General features: G+C 45.9%; 3 protein-coding genes across 10 annotated transcripts in view; 2 read left to right on the plus strand and 1 right to left on the minus strand.

Moving 5' to 3' along the window:
- The window catches only part of LOC129182751 (collagen alpha-1(XI) chain-like), a 52,227-nt gene extending 42,586 nt beyond the window's left edge, over window positions 1-9,641 (minus strand). Inside the window, exons 1-2 of one of the 4 annotated variants that reach the window (XM_054779218.1) lie at window positions 9,571-9,601; window positions 742-898 (exon numbers count right to left, since the gene is read on the minus strand). In XM_054779218.1, the coding sequence (XP_054635193.1) occupies window positions 742-826 (85 nt within the window). In that variant the 5' untranslated portion in view covers window positions 827-898; window positions 9,571-9,601. Of the gene's footprint in view, window positions 1-741; window positions 949-6,838; window positions 6,965-9,570 lie in introns of those variants that run through there. The other 3 variants (XM_054779220.1, XM_054779219.1, XM_054779217.1) reach the window with 3 other exon arrangements.
- LOC129182754 (retinol dehydrogenase 8-like) lies at window positions 3,302-8,378 on the plus strand. The gene is made up of 6 exons (XM_054779227.1): window positions 3,302-3,469; window positions 6,128-6,289; window positions 6,385-6,564; window positions 7,316-7,409; window positions 7,781-7,964; window positions 8,037-8,378. Exons 1-6 carry the CDS (start codon window positions 3,364-3,366, stop codon window positions 8,262-8,264), a joined length of 954 nt encoding a protein of 317 aa, XP_054635202.1. The 5' UTR covers window positions 3,302-3,363; the 3' UTR covers window positions 8,265-8,378.
- palb2 (partner and localizer of BRCA2) lies at window positions 9,535-14,391 on the plus strand. Of its 5 annotated transcripts, XM_054779222.1 has the most exons (12): window positions 9,667-9,727; window positions 9,946-10,037; window positions 10,139-10,198; window positions 10,265-10,406; window positions 10,496-11,437; window positions 11,596-12,392; window positions 12,455-12,610; window positions 12,675-12,757; window positions 12,825-12,974; window positions 13,042-13,158; window positions 13,225-13,312; window positions 13,808-14,391. In XM_054779222.1, exons 2-12 carry the CDS (start codon window positions 9,960-9,962, stop codon window positions 14,237-14,239), a joined length of 3,045 nt encoding a protein of 1,014 aa, XP_054635197.1. In that variant the 5' UTR covers window positions 9,667-9,727; window positions 9,946-9,959; the 3' UTR covers window positions 14,240-14,391. The 5 variants fall into 5 exon arrangements, with proteins under 5 accessions (XP_054635200.1, XP_054635199.1, XP_054635196.1 ...); XM_054779225.1 differs by having other exon boundaries at window positions 9,535-10,037; window positions 13,794-14,092; XM_054779224.1 differs by having other exon boundaries at window positions 9,536-10,037; window positions 10,265-10,367.
- Window positions 14,392-15,227: the final 836 nt, after the last annotated feature.

The raw sequence follows: 15,227 nt of genomic DNA on the forward strand, positions 1-15,227 counted from the left end.
TTTAGCTGTGTTAATGAGTAGAAACTTACAGTATATAAACAGTACCATTATATAAGGGCTGCCATGCTAATATTAGCATAGTTTTTCCATTTACATAAGTATTAACATGTGCAGACACTTAGCTCTACCATGCTGTGTCTTGCATGTTAACAATAGCATGTTAGCATGCTGACATTAGCATAGTAGCATTTTAACCGTTTTCATAAGTAGCAACTTACATAAACACTTAGTGCCATCATGCTAGGTATCATTCATACATCCATTTTAAATTTCAGCACAAATGGCGCGGCTTCACCTCTTCTGCTTCAACACTTATTTTTTGGATGGTTAGCTTGTCGCGGCGGTTGCGCACAAAGGAAGCTGCCTGCAGGTGATGGCGAGGGCCGCAGACGTGGAGGTGACGCATATTTTCATGGACTGATTACAATTTGATGTTAAAGTTTCACTTGGAACTCCAAGATATTAAAAAAAAACACATTTCGGTGTAAAAATTCCGTATTTTCCAATAAATCATTCAAAGCTACTGACTGTACTGTACATGTGCTCGGGGCGCATATTTGGACAGTAATGAGCATGTGTGCATGCATGCTAGATGGTGGGGAGGGACAGTTTAACAAGGTGTCCATCAGCTCCTGGAGGGGCTTCGGGTGGAGGTGATGACACGCAGCCCGCGTAGGACGGACTGGGTCGACTTTCCGACGCGAACGGGACTCGCAAAACCGGGGAGAAGCTTCCTCCTACCTGCACTTGAGGTGCGAAGCACGGTGAAGAAGAGGAGCAGCGTGCACGCCTCACGTGCTGAGTTCCAGCCGTCCATCCCGAGCATCCTTTCCCGCCGTCCGAGGGTGTCACGTCTTCCGCTCCTCTCCTCCTGATCAAGACGGTGCAGACATTCGGGCTGATGAAGCAAAATGAATCAAAGCGGTCGGACGAAGGAAAGGAGAGGAAAAAAAATTCCCCCAAATATAGAGATAGAGAACTTTCCTCACTTTCTCCTCCCTCGGGTAGGTGGGACGCCCTCCTTGCCCCCCCCCCCCCCCCCCTCCCCTCCAACATGTGCTTTGACTTTATTAGTTGCTCTGTCTTAATTAGCCGCGTTACACGAGTCATGTATAGAAAACAACACACAATGAATCCACGTAGAATAATTCAACACTGATTGAATTATATTTCCTTTAGACTCAGACACACGCGCACACGCACGCACGCGCAGTCAAAGCATGCTAGGACAGGACAAAGCTGCTGCCCAACTAATAAAAATATGCTGCTGCAGATTCCTGTCTGTCTTTGCCCACGCCGGCCTACACACACGCACACACTCACTTGAAAGCATCACGTCAAAGCTTTTGTTTTCTTCCAAATTCAGCCAAAGGACGGCAATAAAAGACCAAAGAATCCATTTGCACGCAGGAAGACACTTTTTAGGAGACATTTACGGGGAGGCAGCACAGGTTACAGCTTCACGTGCACACACACGCGCGCTCACACACTGCAAACATATACAGAGTTTCGTCCAAACGTACTCAAATACAACACTCCCGCAGGAAATCATGTGAAACTAAATGAAAAACATAAAAAAAAATAACAACTAGCTGAAAAAGGGAACTAGGGAAAAAGCGGAAACGAGATGGAAAGGCGGGAGCGTCGAATGACTTTTGCGTAAAACAAAAGAATTTGCCACGTGAAAAACAAGTAGCCCGAATGTCCTGAACGTGTTAACAGTTTGATGCTGGAATGAGCTGAGAAATCTGGACGTTGAAAGAAACCTTACGAGAAGAGGGAGTAGTGTGACAAAAAAACAGGATTTTTGTGAAAAATCCCAAATTTTCTCAATGTGAAAAATGGTCAGTTTGAAAGTTAACTAGATGGATTAGTATCATTAGATTATCTCTCAGTTAGATAAATAACTATTCCCGAATGAGCGTAACAATTTCATGTTTTAATGGTTTGACTCGCTTGAAACATGAAGGAGGAATTTTTTTTTGTTTTTTTGTTTGAAGGAGGACTTAAAAAGACTAAGAAACAACGTGTGAATTCTGCGTAAAACGGAAAATTTGGTGACAGGAAAAATAGGTAGCCTGACTTTCCTTAACATTTGAACAGTTTGATGTAGGAACGGCTTCAATCGCTTGAGAAATGTGACAGTGGAAACTATTTGGTAATTTTTTATTTTATTTTTTTTTTTTACAGAAAGTGAGAATTTTGCGTAAAACGAAAAATTTTATAAATAGGTAGCCTGAATATCCTGAACGTGTTGAACAGTTTGATGCTGGAATGAGCTGAGAAATCTGGACGTTGAAAGAAACCTTACAAGAAGAGGGAGTAGTGCGACAAAAAAATGTGATTTTTGTGAAAAATAACAATTTTTTCAATGGGGAAAAATGTTGTGTAATTTTGGAAAATCAGGGAATGTTTTGAAATATCTGAATACATAGATACAGTAATGATTCCCGAATGAGCGTAACAATTTCGTGTTTTAATGGAGGAGGAATTTTGGAAAATCTGGGAATGTAATACATAACATGAAATACCTAAATAGAAAGCAAACTATTCCCCGAATGAGCTGAACGGTTGATGTTGGACTGGTTTGAATCGATTGCGTCATGGAGTGAATATTTTCTCAACTTTGCTTAAATATGTCACATGCTGTTTGTCATTATGTTCTACGGTGTTCCGTTTATGAAAGCCAGCGGTAAATTTGTAAACAATGACATTGGTAGCTCACGGCAGAGGCCATGACGAGCTACATTAGCTCTCGCAGTTCAGTCTCATTTCCAGAAGTGACATCATCAGCGTACTATCACTCATTGAAGCAAACAGCGCTGAAAGAGACAGATGATGTTTACAGTGATTATAGCGAACGTTTGAGCGTTGTGTCGATAGTTTTCAAGGAGAAAATCATTTTGGATGAGGCAAGGTGAGTTAAGCTTGGTATTGATCGAAGCAGGAAAATAAATTCCAGGCATATTTCCAAAGGCATCTCCTCCCGCTTCAGGTTGCCTTTTAAGGCTTGACCTCCGGCAATACTTTTAATGCCCTTTGTGAGAGAGAGAGAGAGCGAGACAGAGGAGATGTTTCTTTGATCCAGTACAGAGGAAATATCACATATGAACACCGGGTGGCGCCAGTTTGCAAACACAACTAGCGGCTTCGGAACGCCAGGTTTTGCAGAGTATCGTAATGAAAGATCTGAATGGAAAACGTCGACTAGCACAAAGGTGGGTGAGTCCCGAATGGTTAATCCCTGTCTTGCTGAGCGTCATGTGACTTTGATCCTCTTAGTGTGGCTGCCACTTAAGGACGACTGCTCATCTCGCAGAGTCGTGTTTGTGTACGAACATCAGCTGGACCAGTCCAACAGACATGGCGAGTCCTGGGCAGAAAGTGGTGCTGATCACTGGCTGCTCCTCAGGCATCGGCCTGAGGATGGCTGTGATGCTGGCCAAGGATGAACACAAGCGCTACCACGGTAGGCTCCTTTTTTTTTATGCGCAGGCACAGTGCTGTCATTTTTCCCCGTAAATAACATTTGTGGCTCCCCCTATGGGTTGTAGTGAACATTCTTTGTAAGACATGCTAGCACAGGTAGAAATTGAATGAGTTCTCTCTCTAGCTGTGGTTTCTTACGTGATACAACACCAGGATCACCTCTTACTGACTCCAGCTTGACCTGACCTCGCTATTTTTAGGACATGTGTAGCACCAGACTATCCAATGTGGCATCCCAGCCTCGCCAAGGCTGCTTATCCTCTCCGCCGTGGATGAGGGCGAGTTATTCCTGGCTAATGCTAAGATGCTTTAAGGCCGAAGGGAATGTGCCGAGGTTACTTGACGTTATATTTAACCACGTGCAAGCCATCTTTAGGCATGTACTCTCTCTAGGAGAAGCGGCATAGAAAATGGAAGGATGGATGGATGTTGTACAGTAATCTAATGAGAAAAATTTAATCACTTTTTTTTTTAACTTGTACTATGAGAAAGAAGAAAACAAAATAAAGCTGTAATTTTTGGAAAATTAGGTTGAGGAAAAATGTCTAATATAATGGGAATAAAGTCATAATATTATGAGAAGAAAATTTTACAGAAGAAAGTTGAAATAGTTGGGGGAAAAACAGCAGAAATGGAAAAAAACAGCTGTAATTTTGCATGAATAAAGTCAAGATAATAAGGGGAAAAAGTTGTATTCTGACGAGAAAGGAAGTTGCAATTTTACTAATGTAAATATTTCATTTTAGTGGCGTAGAATTTAAATATTAAAGCAAAAATATGTTCTGTATATTTAAAATATGTTGTAAGTATAGAAAGTATAAATATGTTATGAGAAACAAAGAAAATCAAATTGTGTTGAGGAAAAAGTTCTAATATTATGGGAATAAAGTCATAAGAAAATGTACAAGAAAAAAGCTGAAATAGTTGCAAAGAAAAAGAGCAGAAATGGAAAAAAAACAGCTGTAATTTTATGAGAATAAAGTCAAAATGTTAAGTAAAAAAAGTCATATTCAAGAAAAAGTTGCAATTTTGCCTGAATAATCTCGTAATATGACAGCAAAAATTCATTTTAGTAGCATAGAAAAATATAAAATATTAAGCAAAAATCTGTTATTTATATTTATATTTTAAATATGTTATAAGCAATAATATGACAAACAAACAAATCAAAATACAGTCGTTATTTTTTTTTAATTAGCTTGGAAAAAAAAAGTCATAATATTAGGAGAAGAAAATGTACAAGAAGAGCACAAATATGAAGAGAAAAAAGTTGTATTCTAATGAGAATTTTATCAAAGTGGTGAAATTGCATCCTTCCATTCTTCACTGTGGCCCTCACTGGAAAAAAGCTTGGACACCCCTGGTTTAACTTATTTGCAATGTTTTGATCACAAAATGAGTGAGGTAGGAAGACATGCTGATGCCGTGGTGAGCCCACATCCTCTACTAGATAGAAGTGGACCACTTATGTGTTAGCGGGAGCATCGTTAGCCATACTGTTGCGAGTGATTGGACACATGATGGTGTTTTAGTCTTGTAGAAATCTGAGATTCTCTCTCATCTCTCTATATTAGGGGTGTAATGATTCGTTTTAATAACGATTCGATTTGTATCACGATTCATGGTTGCCGATACGATTTAAGGACGGTACTGGTTCTAAAATGATATCACATCATATTAATAATGTTAATAGCCAAATAAAGTGCAAACAACATCTCTTCAGGTTAAATTAACAGTAGGTTTACCTGCTCCTTTTGCTGTTGTTTTTCAACACAGAAATAATGCTATAAACTACAACATTAATATCCAAAATAAAGTGCAACCAACTTCTCTTCAGGTTAAATGAGCAGTGGTTGAACCTGCTACATCTCTCGTTCTTATAAACAAAGAGCAGCGTACTAATATTTAACAAAAGATCAAGTGTAACCAACTACTCTACAGATTTTTTTCCCCCAAATACTGTATCAACTCATCAACAAGATCCGGCCGCAGAACACTTCTCTGTGTGTTCACTATGTCGCCAGCAGTACTAAAAACTCGCTCTGCCGGCACACTGGTGCTGCGAATACACAGGTACCGTTTAGCAGGGTTGAAAGTAGAGGTAACTCTTTCTCCTGAGATCTCCACCACTTCACGGCACTTTCAGTCTGACTGTCTCGCATGTGGATTGTCCTTCTCTTTGGGAGAAGGAACCACCAAACAGTGCATCTGAGGCTTTCTTCTTACAAGGAGGAGTCGTCCAGAATGGCAACTGGCCGATGTAGTTGGATCATAGGAATAGAAATCGATACATCGATGTCGTCGATGAATCATTACACCCTATTCCATATCATATCTTCATCTTTGACAGTCCCTCTATGTCCGTTGTCCAGCTCAATGTCCTTTTGTCCAATTCTTGTTTCCCATTGACATTTATTTTCTTTGTTGGAGTGTTTGTTCCATCACTATTCTATTGGTTTCCTTTTCCTTTCTTCTCTATCCGATCCCATCTCAAAAGCATACAAGCACTTGTATCAAGAGTTTTGAGGATGGTCAAGCTGGACCAAGGTGTAACACTTCCCTAACCTCAGTCTTTGTTTCTTGTTTTTGTCTAAAAGTCCAAATACATATGCAGTATATTCCATGTTTCTGTCTGCAGTCATTGCTACAATGCGAGACCTGAAGCGCAAAGACAAGCTAGTGGAGGCGGCCGGCGATGCCTACGGGAAGACGCTCTCACTGGCTGTGCTGGACGTATGTGACGATGAATCTGTCAAACAGTGCATCAACGGCATCAAAGATCGCCACATTGACGTCCTCAGTGAGGCGATAGTGATATGACTGTGTGAGGCTACGCTTTGTGAGAGCATGCTGGCTAAGACGGTTTTGTCCCTTTCCCCTCCCCCCCAAAACTAGTCAACAACGCGGGAATCGGCCTGGTGGGCCCCTTGGAGAGCATCCCCATCGAGGAGATGAAGAAAGTGTTTGAGACCAACTTCTTTGGCGTGATCAGGATGATCAAGGAGGTGATGCCTGATATGAAGAAAAGGAAAGCGGGACACATCATTGTGGTCAGCAGTGTCATGGGACTCCAAGGTGGGCACTGCATTCTGGAAAGCTGGGACGTTAGCCATTTATCCAACAAGCGCATGGGAACACAAATCTACAGTATGTCCTTCGTAATACTACAGAGTACATACGACTGGCAACTCTGCGGTTGACTGAATAGAGACGTTAACTGGAGCATATTCGGCAAGCTATATTTGTTTATTATACTAGATGGCAGCATTGAAAACAAACCAGATGATGCAATGCATGAAGACAATGTGTGTGAATGCTGAAGCAGAATGAAGAAACACGCCCACACTACCATCGCGATGTTACATCCTTCTTTGATGAGATCTTGCCAAGCAGGTGGATTGGAAGGAGGGGTTTTGTTCAATACTCTCCGCGTTCACCAGATCCCACACCACTAGACTTTTTTTTATGGGGGTACCTAAAAGACAAAGTCTACGCTATGAGAGCTGCAACAGTCGCTGAATTGAGAGCAGCCACTGAACATGAATGCACGCAAATACCAAGGAAATTGTTTCGTGACGTGTGCAATTCCTTTGCTTCGCGTTGTCAGTATTGTCTGGACAAGAATGGATGTCAGTTTGAAAATAGGCAGTGTAAATCATATTAGACTATGAAAATTGAACAAATAATAATAAAGACCTAGTTTACAATTATTTTAAGTGCGTATACATTTTTGGGGACACCCTGTATATTGTGACATCACCTCACAAAGTGATTTGGTTCCATGTTGAAGTACGATACCAATAACAAACGTTGTTTTGTTGTGCAGGAGTGGTGTTCAATGACGTCTATGCAGCTTCCAAGTTTGCCATGGAAGGTTTCTGTGAGAGTTTGGCGGTGCAGCTGTTGAAGTTTAACGTCACGTGAGTGTCACATATTTTGTTTTCCCTTCGTATACACGACACAACTGAAATGTTCCTCCAGTCAAGTCCAGGCTTCTCAATTCCCACTCTTTTGAAATGAATACTCGATTATGTAATGCCAGTAGACACTACGTGTGAATGTTGAAGAGCTGTAGCAAAACTGAAATGCTTTGAAAAATATGAAAGTTGAAATGTAGAATGAATGTAGGAGTTGTTTAGAAGCTGAAGCTGGACTGAAATGCTGTGGAAATATGCTGAAACACAGAATTAATCTAAGAATAGTTGGAAGCTGAGCTTTGTCCGTTCATCACATTGATAGAACCGCCTTCCTGGTGTGTAGCGTTTCTATTTTTTGTTGTTGTCCTCCTCAGGTTGTCAATGATTGAGCCTGGCCCGGTACACACTGAATTTGAGGCAAAGATGATTCAAGACGTGAGGCAGAAAGAGTACCCCGGAGCCGACTCGGACACGGTGCATTACTTCAAGAACGTCTACCTCCCGTCTTCTGTGGACATCTTTGAGACGCTGGGACAAACGCCAGATGACATTGCAAGAGTAAGTTCCCAAAAAGTCCCCGCGGTCTCGTCCCGTGTTGGCTCAGGCGATTGTCCCTCTCTCGTCCTGCAGTGTACCAAGAAGGTGATAGAAGCCAGCAGCCCGCGCTTCCGCAACCTGACCAACCCTTTGTACACGCCCATCGTGGCGTTAAAATACGCCGACGAAACAGGAGGCCTGTCGGTCCATGCCTTCTATCACATGCTCTTCAACCTGGGCCCGCTCATGCACGTTAGCATGACCGCCATGAAGTACCTCACCTGTGGATGTCTGAGGAGCCGAACTGTTTCGCCAAACTAAGAAATCCTGACATGGACTGGACTGAAAGAAACACTAACTACATCACCATACAACACCTGCTCAGGGTAGTCAAGTCACTTGCTGGGATGAATAATAAATACAACTGCGTCATGACATCTGTGTTGATTCATTGTGTTATGACAAATCTGTACACACAACTGCCGTCGTTCATTTTGGGTGAGAAAGGAAACGAGACCAAAGAATGACTCAATACAATGGCGCCATCTGGTGGACTAAATGCTGCAAGAGTTCCATTCAGTGCAGTTCCCAACAGGGAAGGGGAACAGGGGAACAGGGGGAAGTAACATTTGACTATAGTGGAAGTTGTAGGAAAAAAAGAAATTTACTCCAGGAGAAAGATATGTTTGGAGAGACTGACGCCAATGGTTTAAGCAAACAAGTATAAAAAGGACTATGGGACAATCGGCCAGGAGCTCTCTTTCATTTTCTGCCAGGAGATGGGTACAGGTGAAATGTAACGTGGTGCAGGTACCTGTAGACTGCGGAAACTATCCTGTCTGACTTATTTTTTAATTATTATGTCTGATTTATCTTTCAATTACTATGTCTGACTTATTCTTCAGTACATTTGAACAAAAAAAACAATATGATTTGTGGTGAGAGTCTTTCTTCCTTCTCATAACTGGAGATTAAAGAGCACGCAAGGGGGAGGTGAAATTGGCTTAATTAATTTTCCAAAGTGGTCCTTTGACCTTACGCAGGTTGTGGAGAATTTCATCTCCAACAAAGTAAAGTACAGTGTTCCCTCTTTTATCGCGGGGTATAGGTTCCCAAAATACCACCGCAATAAGCGAAATCTGCAAAGTAGCCCACTATATTTTTGTACAATTATTATATATGTTTTAAGGCTGTAAAACCCCTCACGATACCCTTTATACACGTTTCTCACAAGGGCATTTTTCTCACATTTCTCTCGTGTTAAGTCTGGCAATTAAGAATGTTCTAAATGCTAACAACAAAACTAACGCGAATTATATTAAACTCTAGTAAATCTCTTCATGTTGTCATACAATAAAAGACACACACTGTCAGCACAATCTAACGGCAGCATTGTTGTAATTCACATGGTGTCTATCTTCAAGATATTGCTAGCTAATTCATTTGACCCAAAATGGCCGCTTCGGTAAACGTTAGCTTCTTATGTTATCCGAAACAAACTTCCTACTTCTGTAATTGCCGGTATTTTTGCGGCCTTTTCAACCGAACACAAGTTGTAAACTCCAGTTTACGCTGACTGGAGTTGAATTCGTAATGACTTTAGCCCACTTCACTTGTTAGAACTCACCCATCACCGAGAGATGACAGGACAACGATCGAGTCATCGGCGTTCCACTGCTTTCGCCTGCGTTGCAGGGCAGTCGCGGGAATTTGGAACCGAATCGATGTTAGGCGTCATCGATCATCACAGCAACAACTGCATGGATTCACCCCAGGAGGAGTCGGTGTGTGTCTTTCGCTCACTTTGACTACTTTAACTGGCAGTTGGTGGACATTAAACATTTAACGTTCTACTTTGTCAGCAATTACACCCAACGACAAACTTTACGCTGTGTAACCATTGGCCCAGACGGAAGCTAACAGCCACCTCGCCGTTATTAACCTGATGTAGCCTACTGCAGTTTAGCACCGCGTCATGTCCTTTAAAGTGTTTGTTTGTTAGTGACAGCTAGCAGGATGCAGGGCAATGTTGGTGATGTCCTTCACTGCGAGGAGCTGCTGAGGTCCACACTCCACTGCGATGACAAGGATAAGGTAGTGTACTACCGTGAAAGTGGTAGCACACACACCCACGACAGGCGCACGGGAGGCTTTCTTTGCATGTTGCTCCATTTATAGCATTTTTTTCTCCACAGCTTCGCGAGAAGTTGGCCCAGCTTCGGAGGGAATATCTCAAGACCGCCCAGAAACTACACGTGAGGGCGACACGTTAGTAGTGATGTGTTGTTTTTATTCTTCATCACACAATCGTGTGTTTACAGCGTGCTGAACGACTGGAAGCCATACGGAAACACGTGAAAGCCAACGTCCTTCAACATCAGGCCGGCCGGGACCAAAGAGAATCAGAGGGGACGTCTAAGCCCAGTACTGCCCCTTCATCGCCGCTACTGGACACAAGTAGTGGTCGTCAAAATGTTTTATTCAGCTCTTGTGTCCTATCATTAGACTGTGCAGCGGTTCCTAATGTTGTGGCTGGTTACATGCGCCATCAGGTCCCGCAGACTCCACCATCAGCAGTCATGTGACCAGGAACCTGCGATGCCACGACGCCTCCAGAGGTTCTACTGCCAGCCCGGCTCTGCGCCTCCGGACGCGCCGCAGCCGCCTGCGCTGGCAGAGGCGGAGCGCCGACGAGAGCGAGGAAGGAGGACGTTCTGCGGTCGGAGCGGAAGAGGCGGCAAGGTTTGGGAATGAAAGTCAAGCGTCTCCTCCGGAGTCTGGGTCGCCTTCTCTGCTGCTTTCACACTGGAACACTCAGGATAAAGAGGGAACACAGGATGTGGACAAGGACACAAAGGAGACAGAACACGCTGAAAAAGGACTGAGTGAAGGGAAGCATGATGAAGACACCAAGCTGTGCGATGGACGCCAAACAGGGCAAAGCATTGCGGAAAAACAAGAAGAGATGACTGGAGCAGAAGTGAAGAGCAAAGGCCTGCTGGAGTCCTGCACCCTGGTGGAGGGACTACTTTTCCCTGCGGAGTACTACGTCCGCACCACCAGGCGCATGACCCTTTCTCAGAGCCAGCCCGACATGCGAGCCATCATTCTCTCCCAGTTGAGCTCGGGGAGGAGACCTCGCAGGGGCCGAGGACGGCACGCCGACACACAAGTGCGGCAAAGTTCTGCCGAGCTCAGCAGTAAGCATTCAGGTCCGACGTCTATCAGTGAGACTCCCACGGGGGCCTTTTCAGCCCCTTTAGTTGGTTCCGCCTGTCCAGGGAGGGGCCGAAGGAGGAGAAGAGGGCGTGGTAGGGGGAACAATCTGGTCCAGGGGCGCACCCCAGCCTCGCTTGGCGCGTCCCTGCCAGGGACTGGTTCCCCAAAACCACAACTCAATTCAGAGCAGCAAGCCACACCCCCTGAAACACCTGGATCTCAGAGGGTCTTTCTGAAGAGCAGTCAGACGGCCACGCCCACTCCCACACATTCGGGTAAGACCAGTGTTTCCCATACATGAGTTTATTTGTGGTGGCCCGCCACAAACACATTTGGATCGTCTAGATTTCCTTTCCGTGCCAGTCGTCAGTCATTCTGCTTTCAGCTACGTGCTAATTATCTTATGTTTATTCTTAAAAATATGTCTTCTCAGGTGCCCAGAACTGGCACTCCCTCCTCCTGCCCTCCCCTAGACCCGCCTCCACGCCGTCACTGCCTGTCCACTCGCCGCTGGTCAGCAACCTGGTGAACTTCGAACTCCACCAGGACTTCCACCTGCCCGATGACCAGTTTGCCTTACTGAAGCTAAACAAATTGCGTCAGACAGCCGCCGTGGAATCGGGAGTGGAACCTTTTGCATCGGCACCCTGCACCGCACCCGTTGGTGTCCTGCGGCGCTCTGGCACGCCGGCGACGCCTCTCGTGCTGCCGCTCAGCTTCACGCCCACGGCTGGAGAATCACCTCCGTCCAGAAATGCAGACCGGGACCTCGCCGGAACCTCCTGTTTGGACCGAGAGCTGTCGTTCCAAGAGCAAACAGACGACCCCCGACAGGAAGCTCCTCGCACCTGTGTTTGCCCCCTAGAGGGCGCCACCCCTGAGCTTCAAAGCCTCAACTTGTCCCCAGAAGAGGTCAAAAAGGAGCACAGCGTCCATTCTCAGCTGCGACTGAGCCCCCCGGGGGCCACGGCCCCACTTCACCCGCCCTCCTCCAGCCCGATGCTACCCTCGCTGGGGGTTACCCCCCTTGCCACGGTCGCCGCCCTCCCGCACACCTCCGATGCCCCCTCTCTCACCCTTCCTTCCCCGCATAGCCCGTCCACCCAGGCCCTCTCCCCGCCAACGCTGTCTCCACACCCCAAAGCAGAGGGGGCGGCCCCGCACACGGCCGCCTCGGTACCTGGCGCCCAAAAGACTGCGGCGGAGGACCCCAGGAGGTGCACCCTGAAGGTAATAAACGTTGAGCATGCGGCGGGGTGGTTCCATTCCCAAAGCGTCTGCCGTGTGTCCAGGCGCCGGCAGGCGGTCGTCTGGTGGACGCGTGCTGCCTGCTCGACACGGATGGCAGATTGTGCGTGGCGGCGGCGGGAAAGTGGGCGGTGTGCCTGTGGAGTCGGGATGCGGGGTCGTGCGCTTGGACGCCACGACACACGTGGACCTTCAGCGAGGTGAGTGCTCTCATCTTTTCTTATGTCTTATTCCTCATGCTTTTATTTTGTTGAATGCCCACAGCCCGTTATCAGCGTGTTTCCTGTCTCGGACGCCTGCGGTCTGGTGTGCGTCACGCTGGGTCAGCTGGAAATCAGACAAGTCAGGTAAAAAAAGAGATATAATTCTCTAGAATGTGATGAAGGTTGGAGACGTGCTCACGCCGTTCCCCAGGGTGCTGTCGTGCCGCGGCCTTCAGTCCACGCTGCTGTGTGACGGCGGCCTCCAGGCGGCGGTGGCCGTGTCTGGGTCGAGGGTGGTGGCCTCCCGGCGCTCAGCGACAGGCAGCACGCTTGAGGCACTCAACCTCTCCGACGACGGAAGGTAAGTCAGAAGCCATCTCCTCCTCCTCACCCGTCTTGCTCACCAATGCTGTCACGTGTCCCGCCAGCGCGTCCAGCCGCCGTCCGCTGGGGTCACCCGGTGTTTGCGTTGGGGCGCTTGCCCCCGTGGACGGACTCCCGGACGCTTTGATCGGCACCAATGAGGGGGGACACCTCTTTGTGTGGTGAGACAACGCTCTCTTTTCTCCAGACGGATGGTTATTCTTTTCTAAACCATGTTTTGTTTTTAGGAACGTCAAGAGTGGGCACCTGCTGCAGAGAATGGACCTCAGTGACACTTTGTCCCACACGTCTTGCCTCAGAGGGTTCTCCTACGGCGTAAGTGGACGCACACGCGTGGATGCTTGTAAATCAAAACCAAAGAAAATCCCTGACCGTTGATGAAAGATGGAGGACGCATTTACTGTACAGCAAAGGACACCTCAAGTCCCGCTCCTAGTCGAGCTTGGTTGCTAAAGTGCTAACATTTTGATAGAAGTGATAACAGATGGCATACTGTACTGAATAGCGCATTCAACAATATACCGTTAAGGAGCGGTGCAAGGGGACACAAGGCTAGCATAGCTATGTGAGCCAAAGCGCTAACATTACATTTTTAACAGCAAACATCATGCTAGGTTAGCCTATTCCATGTTACAAAGAAAAACACCACAGCATCACACGCAGTTCCCACGTCTGTAGCTGACTGATGGATGGTAGATGGGTCGTTTTGAGATGTGTAGCGAAGCCTGTAAGTGGTGGGTGTGTCTCTCAAAAGTAAAAGCAACAAGTGAGGGAGATGATGGATTTCTGCCAGTAGTCCGTGTGTTTCAGGGGGTGCTGCTGGTCCTGGTGCAGCATTCGTCTCTCAGCATCACCCAGCAGGAAGAAAGCAAGAACCGGCACGGAAAGTTCCACAAGGAAGGAGAAGAGAAGAAGTCGTCCCTCTTCTCCTTGGTGGCGGTGAACCCTCTCAACGCTAAAAGCGTGCCGGCGGCCCGTCTGGACCCGCCCACATCCTGGTCCGGAAGGCTGTGCGAGGCGGACGCCGGCAGCGCGGCCGTAGTGGGGCTGAGTCAGAGCGGACGCGTGTGCGTGTGGGAGCTGCTAGGGCCGCCATGGGGCGCTGTGACGGTGGCGTCCCCCGAGAGCGAGGGCTGGCAGCTGGCCCGCTGGGCGGAGGACGGAGCCACGCTGGTGACGGGCCACCACAGTGGAGACGTCACCTTGCACTTTGACCTGGTCGCTCGGGATGGTTTTACCTGATTTGAACTTTTACGATGAAATGTCTCTTTAAAAAAAAACGTCCATCCTTGGACCTCAACACCGACAACAACTTTTAGTTCAAGCACTCATACGATTTTATTGCTCCTGTCCTTACTTCAACAGGGAAAAAAGGTTTGCTCTTTTGTATTAAACTCTTGTCAACTTCATGGCCTCTTTTAATTCTTTATATTTAGTTTATATTGATCTTTTTTTTTTTGTCCTCAAAGCAACTGTACCTGTCTTTCATTGGAAGTTGGGTTTTTTGTGCCTAAATTAAGTCAATATAAACCAAATATTTAAATATGTAATTAAAATGTGAAATTAATCTTCCATTAATACGGTTGTGAAGTTAAATTACTGTAAAAGAGATGCAAACATAACTTTCTGCTTCTTAAGGCTGAAACTATACTGAATTTCTTATATCTACTCCTTTTTTTTTAGGATTTAAGTGTAGTTTGTGGACACATGGAGGTAAGAGGGACGGGAACAAATTAGGATTTGACCAACTGTACCTGTTGATTTGTCTGAAAAAAATATGACTACTACTGCCACATCACTGCTATCAGGAGAACCAGAGCATAGAGCAGAGGGCCGTCTGCTGTGGCCCAGCAAGGTGCACTGTATTCGGGCACACGCTCCAAGCAGCCGATGTGATGCCCCCGGAGGTCTCTGGCAAACTTTATGCATTTTTCAAACAGCACTGGTGTTTTTGTGTGCTCGATTGGTACATCCGTCCTCTTCAGTTCACGTTTAAGTATGAGCTCAGGGGAACTTATGAGAGTCTGTTAACGTCACAGGCAGGAGAAAAAGGCAGCACTTAATTTGCTCACCCGCACAGTACGGGTAATTTCGCCTCATTGGAGGTTGTGTTTTTTTTTTGGTTTTTTTTTTATAACATGATCAGAGCTATTGTTAATGTTATTTGATTTATCGGTATGATAATTATCATGCGCCCCGAATACATCCTGTACTATACTACAATAATACA

This window comes from Dunckerocampus dactyliophorus, chromosome 6 (genome assembly GCF_027744805.1).
Source record: "Dunckerocampus dactyliophorus isolate RoL2022-P2 chromosome 6, RoL_Ddac_1.1, whole genome shotgun sequence".
In the NCBI taxonomy this organism is placed as follows: domain Eukaryota; kingdom Metazoa; phylum Chordata; class Actinopteri; order Syngnathiformes; family Syngnathidae; genus Dunckerocampus; species Dunckerocampus dactyliophorus.